Source organism: Nannospalax galili, unplaced genomic scaffold (genome assembly GCF_000622305.1).
Source record: "Nannospalax galili isolate Female #2095 unplaced genomic scaffold, S.galili_v1.0 scaffold312, whole genome shotgun sequence".
Lineage (NCBI taxonomy): Eukaryota > Metazoa > Chordata > Mammalia > Rodentia > Spalacidae > Nannospalax > Nannospalax galili.
This window is the reverse complement of record NW_008335967.1, coordinates 1,309,019-1,327,862: the sequence shown is the minus strand read 5'-3', so window position 1 is coordinate 1,327,862 and position 18,844 is coordinate 1,309,019. Positions and strand designations below refer to the sequence as shown.

General features: G+C 38.6%; 1 protein-coding gene across 25 annotated transcripts in view; it reads right to left on the bottom strand.

Moving 5' to 3' along the window:
* Nrcam (neuronal cell adhesion molecule) overlaps positions 1–18,844 on the bottom strand; it is a 320,521-nt gene that overhangs the window by 59,893 nt on the left and 241,784 nt on the right. For 17 of the 25 annotated variants that reach the window (XR_607185.2, XM_017797532.2, XM_017797533.1 and 14 more), the window contains 7 exons: positions 13,389–13,587; positions 11,304–11,321; positions 8,195–8,300; positions 5,846–6,042; positions 4,658–4,780; positions 644–814; positions 80–136 (listed from right to left, as the gene is read on the bottom strand). Coding sequence is in view for 24 of the 25 variants with exons in the window: in XM_017797532.2 (XP_017653021.1) it covers positions 80–136; positions 644–814; positions 4,658–4,780; positions 5,846–6,042; positions 8,195–8,300; positions 11,304–11,321; positions 13,389–13,494 (778 nt within the window). In the remaining variant the exon portion in view is untranslated. Of the gene's footprint in view, positions 1–79; positions 137–643; positions 815–4,657; positions 4,781–5,845; positions 6,043–8,194; positions 8,301–11,303; positions 11,322–13,388; positions 13,588–18,844 lie in introns of those variants that run through there. The other 8 variants (XM_017797536.1, XM_017797538.1, XM_008830705.2 and 5 more) reach the window with 3 other exon arrangements.

The window sequence follows — 18,844 nt, the reverse complement described above, 5'->3', positions numbered from 1 at the left end:
AAATAGCCATGGAGGCGAAGTTAGTGAACTAAGTTCTACAATGAAGGAAGGAATATCAGTTACAATCACCGTAACTCACCACCATAAAACTCAGTGTCACTCAAATTAGCAGCTATAGTGTCATTCAATTCATCCACTGAAATAAACAGAATATTATGAAGAGGGCACGAAAGTAGGGGAGCAGGGTCAAAAACCATTGGGCAGTAAAAACAAATGCACACAGCTATGCGGAGCACCCCGTTCAGGTAAGAACAGTGCTTGGCATTGTACTGACTAAATCATTGATTCACTCAGCCACCCCCAACCAGTAACATGTGAACCTGTATGACTTCAAATGCAGGAAAATGGCAATAAAAGGCATTGTGGGCATAATGCACACACCAGTGCTCAGAACATCACAGAGTCAGAAGGTTGCCATGGAAACAGGAATGGCAATCAGTGAAAAATGTGAAATACAGTATTTAGGGTATGTTTGCTTTTTCTAATACATAAGCCAGTGCTTTAGCAGTCCTTCACACGCATTTTCCTGATCACTGAACTAGTTCACTTCAAAGTCAGTACTGTATTTAATAGTCAATAACTTGACACACATATGTATATATAAGCATTATTTGAAGAGAGATTCAGAAAGCTAAGTTCTTACCTGAAATCACCTTCAGAGAAATAGGTTGCTTCTGTTGTATGGTTTGAGTGTGATTAAACCTGGCATAACAAATATAGTCTTCGCGGGTGTCCTCTGGGAGGACATTGGAGAAATAAAGGTCTCCATTCAGACCTTGTGAAACTCTCTCACTCTGTGGAAGTCTTTGAAAGGCTGGAGGAAGACAGAGATTCAGATCACTTCATCATAAAGCAGCCTTTCCCCAAATCAACAGCACAAACATCTACTAATAGCTCTGTGGGATTTCACCTGAAAAAAAAATATACATTCATATTTCTTTACAGCTCTTTGAGTGAAAGCAAACTATTTTGCAAAAGTGTGAGACACAATAAAACTCCATTATACCTGTCTACTCCTAATTTCTTGAGGCTTGGGGCAGAGGTAGGACTACAGTCATGAATGAAATGCTTCATTAAGAAAGTAGAAACAAAAAATATTCTATGATAGCTTTGCATATTTCCTAATATCTGAATTAGTCTCTAATTGCACATGTCCTCAAAAACACATTAAGGAAGTTTGTAAAGCTTTGAACATGAGCTACATGTATACACATTCTAGGTAGTAAGCAGGGAGATCTATACAACAGAGCCCCAGCCCTGTGTGAGCTTGCAATCTAACTGAAGAACTAGGCAGCAAATGGACAATTAACCACAGCAATCAACGATGCCACTACTGATCACTGTTACCTGCTCTGGGATGCCAGGCTCATCTGGCATCACTTCCTCCACCTTTTCTTTTCTGAATTACTTATCATCTTGCGAAGTCTTGTGACACAGCACATGTTTTACTCACTATTTTGCCTACTGTTGAAGCCCTGCCCTTGTTGGGGGTTCCTTCAAGTACTCTTGGGGGTTAAATGAAAAACCATCAGCACACCAACTTTCAGTTTTCAGCATGACAATTTATTTCCCCTCAGGAACAGCTAAGGAACTAGCCTTAAGGCATGGAGGGATTTCCTAGATGGATGAAGGATGGAGGGATTAGGGACCACTGATCTGTGTGTGAGGTTACACTCCATCAGCTAAAAGTACCCTGAAGCTCCTGACTCTGTTTTCAGAGCCTAGATTGTGACAGCTCCTCAGCTTCAAAGTGAGAGGAAGTAGGGAAAGTTGCACATCCCTGTAGCCCCAGGCCAGGTGTTAACATCTTTTGACAGGATTTCCAGTCTGAGTCAAGGGAATGTGCTCTTCCTGTGGCAAGTACCTCCTCCAAATGTTTATAAAATGCAAACGTGTAGTTAAAAACCTGTAGTGACCTCAGGCAAAAAAAGGCAAAGAAATGTGGGGTTGTGATCTGATCCTCAATTTCCTATCAAGGTGGGGCTTAGTGGTGGTTGTAAATTTATAGTCTTAAACGATTACTTCTCTTGGATAGGAATGTTTTTCAAATATTGAGGGAAGGAATTTACATTCAGAGACAGGCAAGGTGGTGCACGCCTGGAATCTCATCTACTTGGGAAGGCTGAGGTGAGAGGATTACAAGTCGAAGCAAGCCTGGGCTGTATAGGGAGTTCAGAGTCAGCCTGGGCAACACAATGAGACCCTCAGAAAAAAGCACATGTATTTAATGAATCTAAAGATCTAAAGACAAGTATATATTCATGTCTTTGTGTTGGTAGCTCAAATACAAGGCAAGGAGACTTCAATAGGGCTGTATCAGTTTGTTCTTTTGAGTTTCTTTGTATGGCACTGGGAAAAGGACATATGTAGATATTAATACTTTTATGGTGCATACTGTAAAGGGATTTTAAACTTTTCTCATATTCTAGATGCAATTCTATTTGAAAGGCAAATGGTTTGCTACCACTCTAAAATGTCTGAGATCATACAGCCAGCTGTGCAGTGTGGGAAAAGGCTAGTGATGCATTCAGATTATTCTGAGAGTTTACATGAGATATATTTATTTAGCAGACAAGAAATCGTTTCTGAATAAGAACCATTAATGCACTTAATTTTGAAAATGATATTTGAAGACTGTTATTCTCAAAGCCATAAGTCACTCATTCAGATTAGATTCGCTGCTTATCCCCTCAAAATCCATAAAAGCTGCTATGCAATGAGAGGTGAAAAACAGTCACACATTTATTTGTTTATATGTTTGTTTTTCATTTCTTTGTGACACTTTCTTTGAGTGATTTCATATGAGTCAAAATGAACCCTGAATGTTAGTGTCAAATTTCTCTTTAATGAGGTTTCTAGCTTGTAATTGCAGAGGATGTCAGGCTTCTGAGAATAGAATGTTTCATGCAAATATTCCATCTACACAACTCTTGTCAAGGTCATGGGGATCTTCCTGTTGCCAGATCCAGCAGTCATTTCCCAGTCCATGTTATGATTATCAGCAAAGTCAACCATCACTGTCTCCTCCATGTCCCAGGGACAATGGTCTTCCCATGTTCTCCTCTGACTTCAGGGACTGCTCTTCTGCTTTCTTCACTTCTCCCAAGGTTCTTAGCCTCTAGATGGTGCTTGGTCTCAGTCCCCAGGTTCTGTTCTCTACTGCCAGTACTCAATCTCTAAATTCTCTCATCATCCATCCCAGTGTTTTATGTTTACACATCTATGCACCAAAGATTCATACCCTGCTGATGGAAACTTGGTGCATCCTCTGACTCATACCCCTGACTCATGCTGAGCATCTTGATATGAATGTCTTATGGACATCTAACATCTTGAATTCTGGTTCTGTACTTTCTAAGCAAAGCCATTGCCTCTAAGGTAACATGCTAACATGATAAAAGTAATTTTGGAGGGTAGAAGAGTCAGAGCAATAAATACTTCCCTCACGGATAAGGACAAAGGTAGACAAAATTGAAAATGTCTAGCAAATTGCTTTGTTTCTTATGGTCTCGGTTTCCTTATCAGGAAAATGGAAAAACAATTGGATATGCCTCATATGGCTGAAAAGTTAATGAGATAGCCTCTGTGATCTTCTTAGTAAAGAAACTGACAGTACAGGCTCAGTAAATATTAGCTATTGTTGGAGATTTTTTAAAAGCTGAAAATATGATACATTTAAAACAACTTGAATTTCTCCCTTAGCAGCTTCTACTGTTTCAGGGAATAATAGTCCCATTTTATCAGCTTTCAGTCTTCAAACTTTGGATTTACCACTGATTCCTCTCTTCATGTTCCCACCCCTGTCCATAGTAAGTGGAGGCTGTACTTTCAGGATATACCCAGAAGTCTGACCCATTCTACTGCTACCTCTCAAATCCAGCCCAGCATCAACCATTGCTTAGATTATGGTAGTGCACTCCTAATTGGTTTCCCGTCCCCTCAAGGGCTTGGGAATGAACCCAGGGTCTCATGGTTCTAGGAAGTAGTGTACCACTGAGCTACACACTGAGCCACATCCCAGCCACTCCCACTTCTGCTTTGCCCTCCATATTCTCCACACACGAGTGGAAGTTATATTATTACTATTTAGTTTATTTCAGGCACTCACTCCTTCAACATTTCCTTATTTAATTCAGAGGAAAAGCCAAAAACCCTTTCCATTGAGCCCCCACTTTTCCTGACACTTCCCACTCTCCTTCCCCCGGGCTCTTTCAATATGGTCCCCATTGCTGTTGTTCTTAGCACCCTATGGGTGCTTCTATCAGATTTCCCTTTCCACAGAAGTGCTTAGGGGACCAGCTTGCTCTCTCATGCCTTTAGTTCTGGGCTCAAATCTCTACTTTCTTCCCTTTTATAACATTTATTGTTGACTCATACAGATTTCCAAGGTGCATTTTCTGCTGTCCCCTTTCCCTTCACAACTCACTTCTGTTGTATAAAATTCAAGCTCAGTGACAGCACAGAATTGTTTGGTTGATATATAGCAGTGCATGGCACAGTGGATGAATGAAACACTGTGATATTTATTTCAGTAAGCAGCTATTTTTCTAAGTATCTCTAAAATATATCATAAGCATTTTGTGAATCATGAGAGTAAGTTGTTATGGCAGCAAAGAACTGTAAGAATACTGAAAAAGTTCTTACTGTTAAAACTTACAATTATCCATCCAAAATATTATAGCTGGTGGTAATCCAACTGGGGGTCTACAGGGAAGTACCAGTGACTGACCATTTCGAAGTGTTATTGGTTCAAGTTTTTCTTTGGTCCACAATGGTGACCCTGTTAAACAACAAACAAACAAAAATCTTCTGAGTTATTTCTGCGTGAAAAATAGAAAAGGAGATGTAGTACAACAAAAGGCATACCAAACTCTTTGGGAAATGAAAAATTGGATTTATATACATCAAATAATGAGAGAATGACTTTTAAATATGATGTTAAAAAGTTGAAAAAAAGATAGTAAAAGTAAGAAGACAATTCTCCTTCACTGTCAATGATAGCGTGAATCAAGGTAGTGACTCCATATCTAAGAATTTACACTAATACATTAAGAAGACATGGAACTTTGATCTAAGCATATGCTCCACAGATAATGGAAAAAACTAAATGTCAACAAATTTGTTAAATAATTATTTATGTATACATTACAATGTCATACAGTATTATATGTATACTTACAAGATTAGAATGAGAATATGTGATATATCAATGTCAGAAGAGGTTGTAAAATATTATTTGAGTGTATATGCACACACATATGGAAAGAATATTGAACAGAAGTAATTTCTATGAGTGGAAAGACCGAAGAACAATTTTTCTTTATAATTTTATAATTTTACACATGTAATTTTAAAGTTTTCAAAATAGCCATAACTGCAAATAGTCTCCAGTCTTTAAATATAGTTAAGGATGTTGAGAGAATTTTAGGACTGATCACTGCAGAGAGCTACAATAATATCATTTTCCAGGCAAAATTTGAAACGAATATTAAAAGTAATTACACAGTACATCCTTACCCATATCGGGAGAATTTATTTCTATCTTATATATAGGTTACAAGAGCAACAAATAATTAGATCAACTTAGGAGAGAAATACATTTTCAGCCTTGATTTTTCATTCTGGACTTCACTAAAAGACACACTGGACTGGCAAACATTGGGCTGAAGCATTTGCTAGCTGCTTAGTGGAAAATAGAAAGGAATAATTTTCATGTAAAACAAAGTAAGAATATTGGAAGCAATGTCACTGCTTTCTTGTAATCATAGTTGGACGATGTGACAGATGATGAATTTTGAGATCAGTCCTTTAAAGAGTTCAGGTTTGGTTGTCAGATCTCACTTACTAGATGGGCGGACAACAATGTTATTAGAAATTGCAGCTCCACGCTCATTCCTGGCTGTACACTGATAGACTCCTTCGTAGGTCTCTGCTTTCCCTTCACTCATGATGTTGATTATGAGTGTTCCCGAGCCAGGCTTCATGGTGACCAGAGGGTCTTTATCTATGTCAAAATGAGTTCCATTACGTGTCCAGGAAAAGCTGCCCAACACATCAAGGGTTAAGTTCGTTAATGGTCTAAGAGAAGCAGGATTATGTACTCCTTAACAAACTCTTAGATTTTATGAGGTTCTAGAAATAATTGTTAGATTTCAATATTTAGCAAAATGTTCCAATGTTTAAAATATTGTGATGAATCATGGGTCAGAAAAAGAGTTGGTTCTATATTTTGAGGTACATTCTTCTTCAAAAGCAGCTCAGACATAACACAAATTGCCTGTCATATTTTCACCTAAGAATATAGGAAACAGGTCTTCTGGGCATAGTCTCTTTGAACTTTATTAACATTTTTATTGTAAACCTCATTACTCATAGAGTTCATAACCTGTCTATAAAAATGTGCTTCGGGCTGAAATGTGACAAGAAAGACCTCCATAAAGTGTTATCTTTCTGCTGAAAATTGATCAGACTTGTTTCAAGTCCCTGAAATATAAATGAAGCTGGGAGGAGGGTAAGGGATACAAGTTCAGGGTGTTTTAAGTGTTAGTTATTAAAAGTGGTAATTCTTTCTAAGCTATATTTTTAGAATTTATTTCTAGAGATGATTTTCTGTATTCTTAGAAGGTATGCCAAACTGTCAACGAAAATGCATTATTTTTATTTTTTGAAAATTCATTTTTCTCTATTTATATAAAAGATAGCCTTACATAAATGTCACAGTGGTCATATGGTTAAATACCTCATAGCTAGTCCACACATGAGTGATGGCTGAAATGGTGTAGGGGCATAAACTTCGCAGTGTTTCTGGGCCCATATGTATTTCTTTCTTATTGCTTATGCTTACAGTGCTGATTAGTAAGATAGAGAGGTGGTGGTGATGGGGCAAGCTATTGGTATCTAGTGTGTACAGGCAAGGACACTGTTAAATATCCTACAGCACACAAGATAGCTTCCATCCTCACAGCAAACATCACCAGCACTGCTGAGGAGAAATCCTGCCATGTGGTTATGGTAGGTATCAAGTAAGAATGAAGCCAAAGAACATCACTTTAGGGCTTCTGTGAAAGAGGCTTTTCAGTGAAATGGCAGGATACTATGTGGGAGAAAATCTCTGATGGAAATTTTGGCATATATAGGTATTTAGAACCAGTTAATTTTTTTTCTCATGAAAGAGCTAAACTTGCAAATACAATATCCAAAAACTTTAATTTTGGCCGGGCATGGTGGCACACACCTTTAATCCCAGCACTCGGGAGGCAGAGGCAGGTGGATCTCTGTGAGTTCAAGGCCAGCTGGGGCTACAGGGAGACCCTGTCTCAAAAAGACCAAAAACAAAAAACGAAGCAAAACCCTTTCATTATTAACTGTAAGTTATTACATTGAGTTGTTATGATTTAACAATTAAAACGATTAAATTAATTTCTATTAATTTTAATACATTAATAAATTAATTGAAGTTATTATATTTTAGAAATCAAAGTCTATGCAACTATCACATGTTACTGGCTAGTAATGGATCATCCACTGTAGGGCCCTGGAGTCTAGCCTTGTTGACATCAATTTTCCATCTACATCATTTGCTGGTTGGACTGGGTTGTACAGTGTTCATGCTGAGATCCACAGGCAGAATTCTCAGCACTGAACCCTGACAAGTTTGGAGAACAATTTAGAACTATTTTATAGACCAATGTGGAGGTAGAAGAGCTCCTAGAAGTCATCAGTATAACTTAGTCTGTCTTTTTTTAACAGGAGAGAAAAAAAATCAAGAAGAAAATGGATTTTCCCTTGTCACAAGCTATTAGTGTCAAAATCAGGATTAGAGGGTCTTTCCACATCTCACCACAAATTATAAGCATTTTTTCAGAAAGGTATAAATATGAAAATGCAATAATACAGGCTTTAACAAATTGGCTTCGGTTAATCTGAGACACAAAATAATAAACTTATAATGACACTTTAGTGACATTCAGGACCTGAGGGCACACCTTCAGGTTCTTGGAAGAGCCCAAATGAGCCAGGGAGTTGGTTCGATAAACCAAAGAGCAAACTGGTGAGTCATGTTGAGAAATGTCCAACTGAAAAGGAAAGGCCTGCACATGGCCTGCCGTATTCCACGGACCTCCCGAACTTATTTCTGTTTTCAGAGTGCTCTCCCAACTATCTCAGCACTATTAGAAAGCAGGCACACACTTACCTTGGAGGAGGTTTGCCTTTGGCCTCACACTGGATTACAATATTCTCTCGAGGGTCAATAATATAGTCCTTTGGAGACTGCTGAGTGATGGTTGGTGGCTGTACCACTTAATTGTGAAAGGGAGAACAATGTAAAGAAATCAATCATATATTATCATGATATCAATCACACTTCCTATATTAAAATCATTTGCCTGAGACTAAATATGCCCCACGTATTTCTAATAATATCTATTGTGGCAGCCAATATCTCAGTACATTTTCAACTCAAACTCACCTGAAACTGCAAAGTGTAGGCACAATTGTAACATCACATACACAAAGTCCATTTTCCCACACTGAAAGTCTGGGAAAATAATAACCAATACAAGCCTAATATTCAAACCATTTTTTTCTGATGTAACAATGAGAAATTCAAGGTTCTTTTGATTCAAAAGATGTCTTTGAATGTAAGTTATGGGGTAGATCTGAATCTTAGGCTAGACTCAGAGATCATTTGTGTGCTAATATAAATTAATGTATGCTGGGAACACATACTTTTGAGATGCTGATACTAAAAAGATTGTTAAATTGGAGCCTTGACATGCCTTATGAGAGCCAGGAGGTAGATGAATTAGGAGCAAGGATAAAATAGTCTTATTTGGGGTATTAATGGGATTGAAATTCTCTCTTCTAGGAGATGCTGTTTCTACTGCACTCTTCAGAATGTTATCTGATCCTTTATATGAAATTGTAAACTGTTTTGACCCAGGACAATTAAATCTGAGGAAAGCCAGTATGGAGACCTCCAACACTCTCTGAGGTGTTCTCAGATCACCATGCCTTTCCTCTTGTGAAATCAGAATCCGTGTTAGAACAGGAGGGGACTGGAAGAGACATCTATTCCAACCTGTTTCTGTTGTTCAGAGTGGCAAAACGGCTTGACCAGGAAGGCACAAAGCAGAGAAGAGCTCCCACCTCTCTTGTTCCAGGGGGGCTGTTTACACAGAGTGGAGGTTTGCAACCAGGAGCAACTTGCCCTCACCCTTCCAGGGACGTTGGGCCATATCTGGAGACAATTTCCATTGCCACAACTGAGGCAGTGGTGGAACTGGCACCTGTAATATGTAGAGACTAGGACGTCTCTATACATCTCACAATGCACAGGGCAGTTTCTCACAACAAAGACTTATCTGGCCCCCAATGCCAATATGCTGAGGCTGAGAAACTTAGTACATGCTACAAAGTGAGAGGCACCTTTGGCACTGTGCAATGCTTAGCTCTGCTTCAAGATGTTTTCTCCTACATTGGCTAGCTTTCCCCTAGACTTCATATGGACTTTCATTTTTCCTTCCCATATTCCTCATCTGACATTCTGATGATCTGAATTTTTCATATATTCTTTTATACCTTCTTTTCTTATTTTCTCTGTCTTCTCCACCCATGATTTATGATTCCTTTGTGAAATCCATCCCACCTGTCCATCAAGCATTTCCCAAAGCCCAGTATCTGCCCCTGCTCCTGTCTTTCTTGGTTGAGGTTAACTATTATCAGGGCCAAGTTATCAGTCCTGTATCTAAAGTCTTATAAATCTATTCACATGAGTCTGTTCTTTTGCCTTGTCTCCAATTTTATTGATGTTCATTAAGTATCTCTTACCAAATATCTAAATAACACTTAAAATATACATTAAGAGCTAAATTATTGTGATCATTTATTGTGCATCAATCACATGTGGGGTACTGGGACAGTCTCAATTTCCCTTCCCTCCAGTGATATCTTATCCCCTCCTCATCTACTAGCTAAGACAGCCAGCCTCCACTGAATGTGCAGGAGCCTTCTTCTTGTAGCCTGTTAAATTCCAAAGCTAGTTAGCAGTTTTGTCTTGTGGTTAACAACTTGTCTGTTTCATATTAGCTGTGAGATCTCTGGCAAATTTCTTAACTTTTGTAAGTCCCCAGAAGGAAAATACGATTTAAAAGTAGTCTTATATCCTACTATAACTGGGAGGATTAACGACACACTTAGCATAAAATTCTTACTACATGCCAATACTGCAACTATTTAGTAATGTGTGTTATTATTATAATAATTCTTTTTTGGGACAGCTTCACTTTTGAGCCTTAGTCTTCAGATTCTAGGAGTACAGAGTTTTGGATAATGGAAGAAAGCTTGGGGTTCCACACCTCCAAAATGGTGAGCAAAGACAGCAAGAGAAGGAATTCTTAGGACTGACTGTGTCCAATTCCTTTGGGGGTGGTGATGGAGTGCCAGACATGTAAATTTGTTGGTTTCAAATGCACAGCTTCTCTTCATGTGTCTGCAGCTGTGCTGGTACCTACGCCTCCTAAGTGCCAGAAATTTACCATCTGGAGGTACCTTTTTGAACAGTGCTTAGGTCGTATGGCAATTAACAAATGCTTTGCAGTAATAACTGACTTACCATAATTTCTCTGTTTAATCCAACATCAAAGGGAATTTTCAAATGCCTGAAAATGGACTATCTTTTCACTAGATGATAAATGCTGTCCAGCTATCAGAAGCAGCAGAAATTTTTGCTTACAGCAAGCCACTCAGAATCAATGTGACTAAAACTGCCTGTCTTCCATAGATTTCAAGACAATATTCTAATCTGCAGGATTTTCCTACTCATAGCACCTAGCAGCATTAGTCTACCTAGTTCTGAAGGCTAAAGAGGTAGAAATGGAAATACAGTTGATGACTTGGGTGAGGTTTCTGCATGCACCCAACTTCTAGAAAGATGTATTTTCAAATACTCCAAAAGATGTATTTTCATCCCAGCAACCATTTCCTATAATTTAAAACCAAATAAGCATCCTCTCTTAAGATCTTGTGAATTTTCTCATTGAGTTACATCAGATGTGAATAAAGCTTGGAGGTTAGAGCAGCAGCTAGGCAAAAGTAGTAAGTCTTTACAATTCATGCACTTATTATAGATCATATTTGTACCTTGATATTCAAATGCAGTGTTTAGCTATATAAACACACATACTTTAAAAGACACTCATCACAAAACATAGCATTGTGCTTTTGATTCACAGTATTAATTCAGGAAACAAAGACACAGTCACATTTTCACACTGCCTAGTCATTTATAGAAAGACACTTACAGTCTTCAAGAAGTTTTGCTTTTTTCCCATCAATATCAGCAGGTGAGTGGGCAAACAAGATTAAAGAAAATCAGATGTTAGTAATGAGAATGTCAGCACCCTAAAGATAAAGGGGCATCTCATCTATTTGATTTGACCTGAAAAACCATGTAGTAGAGGCTGCAAAATTGCAAGAGGAAGGAACTGTATTCATAGGTGTCTGCTCCTGAGGCAGCTTCTCACATAAGCAAATGGAAAACAAAAGCCATGCTGTCGACAAAAAGGACTGTTCCTGGGACAAGAATAGCCAGTTCCATCCCATATGCATTGTGCCGCACTAGTAATTAGGCTCAATTTGAAAAATAACTGAATTCCACAATTAATGTGAATTGTCACGTATGTATGTACATAGTGTCTGATCTTATTATTCGAGACATCACTATGCACATGGTAAGAATACTTAACAATGGGACATTGCTACAGCTCTCCAGCTAAGTCAAATCCAACAATGATTTCAGAATTTCACATTTCTATGGTTACTCTCCAAGTCAGTAATTGAACATTTTAGACTGATAGCTTATTTCTGTTTTAAAATTCTCAATCACACAGGGATTGCTGGATCCCATACCCAGGTGTGCAGGAGAAAGGGTGTGTGTTTGCATGCAATTCCAATCATTCTGCAGGGCTGCCTGTCATTACTATTTGCAAACGTTAATGCAGGAGTGCCTGGGTTACCCGTGACTTTATTTTCATCATGGTTATGCCTAGTCTCCATTAGCTGCTATAATTGAGTTAGCTCTAGGTGACTGTTTCCCCCTGATAGTTAGATTGAGCAGTCAGACTAAGGGGGAATATATTTAACACAAGAAAGAACAAAAGCATTTCCCTCGCGTGCGTTTCCCTCTCTCCGCTGTGTCTACTGGAGCAAATGCTCACTTTAGACATTCCTTCTCCAACAGGCTCAAGCAAATACATATTCCAATTAAATGCATATCTACATATTTTCAAGTAAGGTCACTGGGCGAATATATCTTAAAATGAAAATACACATTTTATCGTACATTAGACTACATAAGCATGGCCCAGGACGTGAACAGTGTGCAGCAAACCCCATCTCTCCACTGGCAGTTGCAACATCGATGGCCAAAAGACACCCAGCAATTAATAGTCCCAGTAAAGTGCTATATTCCTTGTACCTTAGAAAAGCTTGCCACACAGAGGTTCTACTCAGGAAGCTAATGGATTTAAAGAGCTCACACAGATTAGAGCAAAAGGATAAATCAATTATGAAGTACAGTAATTGTTCAGATTTGAAATTCTGCTTTCCACTGAAGGAGAATAACCAACTAGAACCTAGTGTTGTCTTTATTGTTCACAAACAAGCCACTCAGGCAGGAGAACATGATATATATTTCACTTCTGGGAAACGGACAAGCTAAATACAGGAGCTCTTGTCTGCTGCTTCCTCTGACTGTTTTTACTTATGTCTTGTCTTATTATCAAAATTTTGCATTTTGGTCATGTAGTTTAAGCCAAAAAGACTATTCACTAGACTTGTAGATGACACACTGTCTAGGTCTAGACTCATATTTAGGATTCAAAATGAGAACGTGAAATGAGTGTGTCTGTCAGAACACTCATTTGGGGATAGAGAGAGGCAGAAGTTAGAGATACCATCCTCTAATTCTTTTCAGAGAAATCTTAGCATATGAAGCGAAGAAGTACCACAATGAGGACATAGAGGGGTCGCCACCATCCCTGTGAAGTAGTTCACAGGGTTTTCTGACAAGGCTACTATAAAGGGCTGCCTGTTGGCAGGATGGGGCTGCTGCACAGGTCCCTCCTCAGGCTACTCCTACCATGGTAGACAAAAGGCACCTGTAAGCAGAAAGAAAATGAAAAAGACAAGACAGCAGGCCCAGCCATTTCCATGGCCATTTCTACAGTGTCTGCATAAGCACCAGGTGCTGAAGATAAAAGCCAAATTAATTTTGATTAGCTTTTCAGTATCACACAGGCCTTTTCTTCATGACACAGTTCAGGGTGATGGTAAATACCAGGGGGCTTTGACTCCTGGCCTAAGAGCTTAAAACTGTTAATACTCACGATCAAGAGGTACTTCCAGAGCTCTGATCATCTGGCATAGGAAGAGAATCAGGGGCACGCTGCCTGCAGATAAGTGCTTCTTTGCTGGCATTATTTTAAGCTGCATTAGCTTTACTCCTGCTGAGACCCACACACAGTATTTCCTTTTCTCCTTTCACAGATTTGTGTGCAATGCTGAAGTAATTTTTCATGCAGGGAACTGAAAAAGGATGGGATAAGAACAATAATTATAGCGCATCAAAAGATGGAGATGAAGAGTGAAAATGTGTGGCTCAGAAAATCAGCCCTCTATTATACACGAACTCTAAAAAGGAGCTAACTTTTAAATATTTAACTCAAAGACTGGAATAATCATTAATTCATAAATCATCTAAATTCAGTTCAGAAATACTCGTGGTGATGTCAAGCAAAATCTATCTGCCTCCTTTCCCATCTTTATGATTTTTCCATTTTAAATATGTGTTCAAAGCTCTCAGAGATGACCACGGTTCTTCGTAATAGATCAGGAAACACTGGCTTCAGTCAGTTGGAAAGTGTGCACTTTGAGACTTTACATGGGCGAACTAATGGCTTCTCCATTCTAAAGATGATCTCTAGAGAAGTTCAGAACATGACTTTAAGTTTCCTTCAAACCCCCAAATACTGAACACTGACAAAATCAGGTTGTTTCTCTTTCTCGCTTAAGACTATAGTCCCAGGCCCAGCTGGGATCTGAGTTCCAGGCCTTCCATAAGGTTACTCTCCTTAAAAGCGCTGATTAATTCTCTCAAAGGTCTCTTTGGTGAAATACTGTAGTAGCTATATGTGACCTATTAACTAAAGTTCACTCTATTTATCCTATCAACTTTCTTCCATTTCCACGTGACTCTTCTCAAGATGATTTGCTTTTATGTTGTTTCTTTTTGAAATTAAAAAAAAAGATTTTGTTATTTTTATTTTATATGTATGAATGTATTACCTGCATATCTGTAAGTGTACCCATATGGTGCAATGCTCAGAGAAGGCAGAAGAGGGCACTGGATCTCCTAGAAGTGGAGTTACAGATGGTTGTGAGCTGCAATGTGGGCGCTGGGATTCAAACCCAGGTCCTCTGCAAGAGCAGCTAGAGCTCTTAACCACTGAGCCCCTCTATGCTATTTCTTGTGGCAATCCTTCAATGTGTCTCTAATTCTCCCAACCTCTTGTCTTTTTAAAAATTCCTGTTCTCTTTACCTAGAATGCTTTATCGACACTGACCACTGCCTGCCTACCAACAGGTATATGAAAACAAACCCTTACCTGTGTCTCCTGCTTCATCCCCAGCTAGGAGCAGTGTCTGGTATGTTGTAGCTGTCCAGATGTGCTTGTTGGATCACTGAATGAGGGAGCGAGTTAATGTAGTGTTTTGGGTGTTCAGTGTGAGGTATAGCTTCCTAACGAATAGGCTCAAAATCTTAACTCCATGAGGAATCTGTGGGCACTGGGCCGAGATATGTGGCAACCGAAGTCCTATTTATTTCTCATAAATAATCTAAAAAGTCGTCTCCAAGAAACCTCAGTTGCTCTCCTAGACTAGAAGGCATTTCACTATCACCTCTGAATTCCTAAAGTTCTTGTTTTAAGTATCACTCGTTAGTTATATACTTATATACAAAAAACAGCCTGTGAAGCAGGACATGGTGTTGTACTCTTGTAATCCCAGAACCTGGGAGACTGAGGCAGGAGGATTGCTATAAGTTGGAGGCCAGCTTGAGCTACATAGTAAGTTCAAGTTCATCCTGGACTTCATGAGAAAACTTGTCTCAAAACAAACAAACAAAACCACAAATAAATATATAGGTTGTGTGCGCTGTGTCTCTCTCATCTCAGTGTCCTTCTCCTGCCATTCAAGGTAGTGTCCCTTACATACAGAAGGTGCCATCCTGAGATCTTACATACAGGAGTGCCTCACTGAGAGCCCAGACACAGAGACCAATGTCTTGTCCCACTGTAAACTCCCATCTCGAAGGAGATGTTTAATCATGCCTTCTCAGAGAAGAAAGGTACAGGTGAGCAATGGCTCTTTTTTGAAGGCAGATGAGATAATATTATAACCTGAGGCAGCTTCTGTCAGCTTAATTAATGTATTAATTGTGTCATTTTTATTGTGTAGCTGTGTATCTTCACACTCAACTTCATTTCTTTGGGCTACAGACTGTTTCTCTCCTACTCCTGCTTGGAGTCTGGTACGAAGTAAATAAATATTTCTAAGGAAAAAAATGAATGAAAGGAAGCAAAAGACTTTACCCCTCCTCCCCCAAGATTCTTGAAGTGATTAAATTCACTTTAAGACAGTCTGGCTATGGTCTACCCTAAGCTATATTTATAATGTAATATGTAGTTTGCAGATAAAAATCTAGTCATAGTCAAATTAGTTTTAATATTAGATCAGTGATGGGATAAAGCTTACATGTAGTATGAAAAAGTGAAGCAATATGGATAATGTGTTTTGCTAGCAACTGAATTCTCATTTAAATCTGATTACACAGACTTTTTGCAAAATAGATACAAAGAAAAAGCTAGCTAAACACAGGCATTATGCTTATGTAAATATTATTTAGTGAATCACATATTCATACTAGGTTGTTTCATTTACGATCCAGGAACTCTGTCTTTCCATACAGTGATATTAAACATTCATCTCCAGAAAGTACTCAGAGGCAGGTATAGGAGTTTACCCAACTATTTCTGACCATAATTTAAACCAGACAGCCTTTCTCTGGGTGCAAAGCACATCTCTATCATTCAATCACATTTACACAGGCCTCTCCAGATTTTCCTGTTGAAATGCTAATTCTATTCAACCAAAGCTTCAATGAATATACAAATAAATGGCACAATGGGCACTTAAGCAAGTAGATCTTACATACAACACATTGAGTTTAAAACAGTAAAGTCAAACTCTGAGGCACAAATTGCCTGCCTGCCTAATTTCTGCACCATGTTAGTTGAGTTTATTTGGTTTAAATGGTTAACTCTATATATATGTACTAGAATACTCAAATATTTTCTCAAATCTGTACTAATACACTGCAATGCCTGTAAGATTTGAAGCAACTACACACGGTTTCTAAGTTCTTCACTCGTTACATTAACTGTTCATCCTCCAAAATGGAGAAAACTATGAGACCAACTTCATATAAAAGAAAGTATCAGTCAACAACCTCACACTTTCAAAGCATACATGCAATTAACAATTCCATATAAAATCACAGTGTGCTAAAAAGAAAGAATCAATTTTTAAAGAGAAACACAGTACTTACTTAAAGACATGCAAGTAGATAAATCTTTACACTATTGGGAGATCAGGAACTATGATACCTGAAGATGTGGTCTCTCCCAAAGGTTGTAAGTTAGCTGCACCATTAGCCATAAAACCATTTCCTGAGCACATTCTCTTAGGAGAGGACAGAGCACTGGCTCAGCCCATTCCTGGCTCTTACCCATGGAAAATCACCCATCACTCCTGCTTTCGCCTTCACAGGTGAAACTCCAAGTGCTGGAGGACAGCATTAACTCCCCACACTCAATCAAACTGAAAATCCAATACAGCTACAGAACACTAAACTTTCTCTCAGTGAGAGTAATGTGTTCTGAGTGCCTCACAAAGAAAATCCACTGCTTTGCACTCGTTATTGACGTCAACGTCCTCCCCACTAGGAGCCCATCTGCCTATACTTCACCTTGGTAGAGATGGTCATTCTCCCTTAAGTGAGAATCATAGACCAAAACTAAATTATACATGTAATTAGATTAAGATGAATAAAATCCCAATAAGAAATAGCACATCATTTTTACTCAAGGCTAAGGAGTATGTCAGCTTGAACTTTTCTCTTGAATAAAGTCATTGAATGTTCAGACAGTAACTCCTCTTATTTTTAAAATCACCTATGATGGTAAAATGATCAATGAAAAGGATAAACAGCAAGAATCCCTTTAGCATTACATTTCACTTAATTCCACTGAAAGTAACTTTTCCTGTTATCTATTGAACCTGTAAAAGAGAAAAGGAAAAGAAAATACCTCTCATTTTCAGTATACATTCTTCACTGGAAAAGAAATACAGCTCAAGTTTCCTTTGCTCTTTTGCTTCAAATTCACATTTAATCAGAGTATAATTTACTATATATTTTAAAAGAGAAAAAAAGGAAGAAAATCTAAATTTTTATGAAGGATTCACACCAAACACAAGAAAAGTAGTTTTCTTGTTGATCACTTAAGAAGTCTTGTTTTTAGAAGAAAAATAAGACCTTGTTTTTATCTCAAACAAGAGATGAAGTTATTTTAAGTTTTCAAAAGTCAGCTCTCCAGCAAGATGGGAAGACCAAGATCATATGCGATTTTCTTCTGGTCTGTGTGCTTTTCTGTATCCAGCGCAGACGGTTCAATGCTGAGTGCATACAAACTGATGATACACATTCTCTAAACCAGTGAATTAAACATGCCCTATGATATACAGTCATTATTGCTGTGATGGCCCATCAGCGGCTGGCCCTGCGGCTCCATAACCAAGGGGTGTGGTGTTGTCTTGACTGTTTTCTAGCAGCCAACTCAGGGATGGCCACTTTTTATATTGTCAATACTTACTGTAAGCAATAAGCACATGAGTGCTCACCGCTAGCCTGTTCCTGCACTTTTTAATCACAGATTTGCATCCGAGGCTATGGAGAGAAGGGTAGAGAGAAATCCTCCACAAAGCACAGCTATATTGGCACAATTACACATCACAAATGGAGCTCAGGAAAAGCCTCTCTGGGGATATGGGACTACAGAGATTAACGATCTCTCCAAAGAGCAAGGGAAACTGTGGGGCTTTAAGGGGCATGTTTCTAATTTCCTTTGGGTGAAAGGAATCTTGTAGCAGGGGATTCTACAAAGAATCCGGTAATTAATGTGAAGCAATATCTAAGGAAAGGCGATCAATTAACAGGTGTTCCCACCTCCCGATAACAGATGATAAAGCATATCCCAATAGCAGCTCAAAATCTTCATTCCTCAAAGTATTGGGACTCATTATCTTATTTGATATGGTTACTGGTCTAGTTTGCTTTCTGTTGCTGTGATAAAACACTCTGACCAAAAGCAACTTAGGGGAGGAAAGAGTTTGTCTGGTTTATGTTTCCAGGTCACAGTCCATTACTGAGGGAAGCCAGGGCAGGAACCTGTAGGCAGAAACTGCAGAAGGAAGCTGCTTTCCACTCACTTTCTGGCTCTCTCTGGCTCATACTCCGCTAGCTTTCTATTTATTTATTTATTTATTTAATTTAAAAAATTTATTATTTATTATTTTTATTTTATGTGTATTCGGTGTATTGCCTACATGTAGGTAAGTGCACCTGTGTCGTGAAATGCCTGTAGAGGTCAGAAGAAGGCATCAAGTATTCTCCTGGAACTGGAGTTATGACTGTTAGCTGCCATGCGGGTTCTGGGAGTCGAAA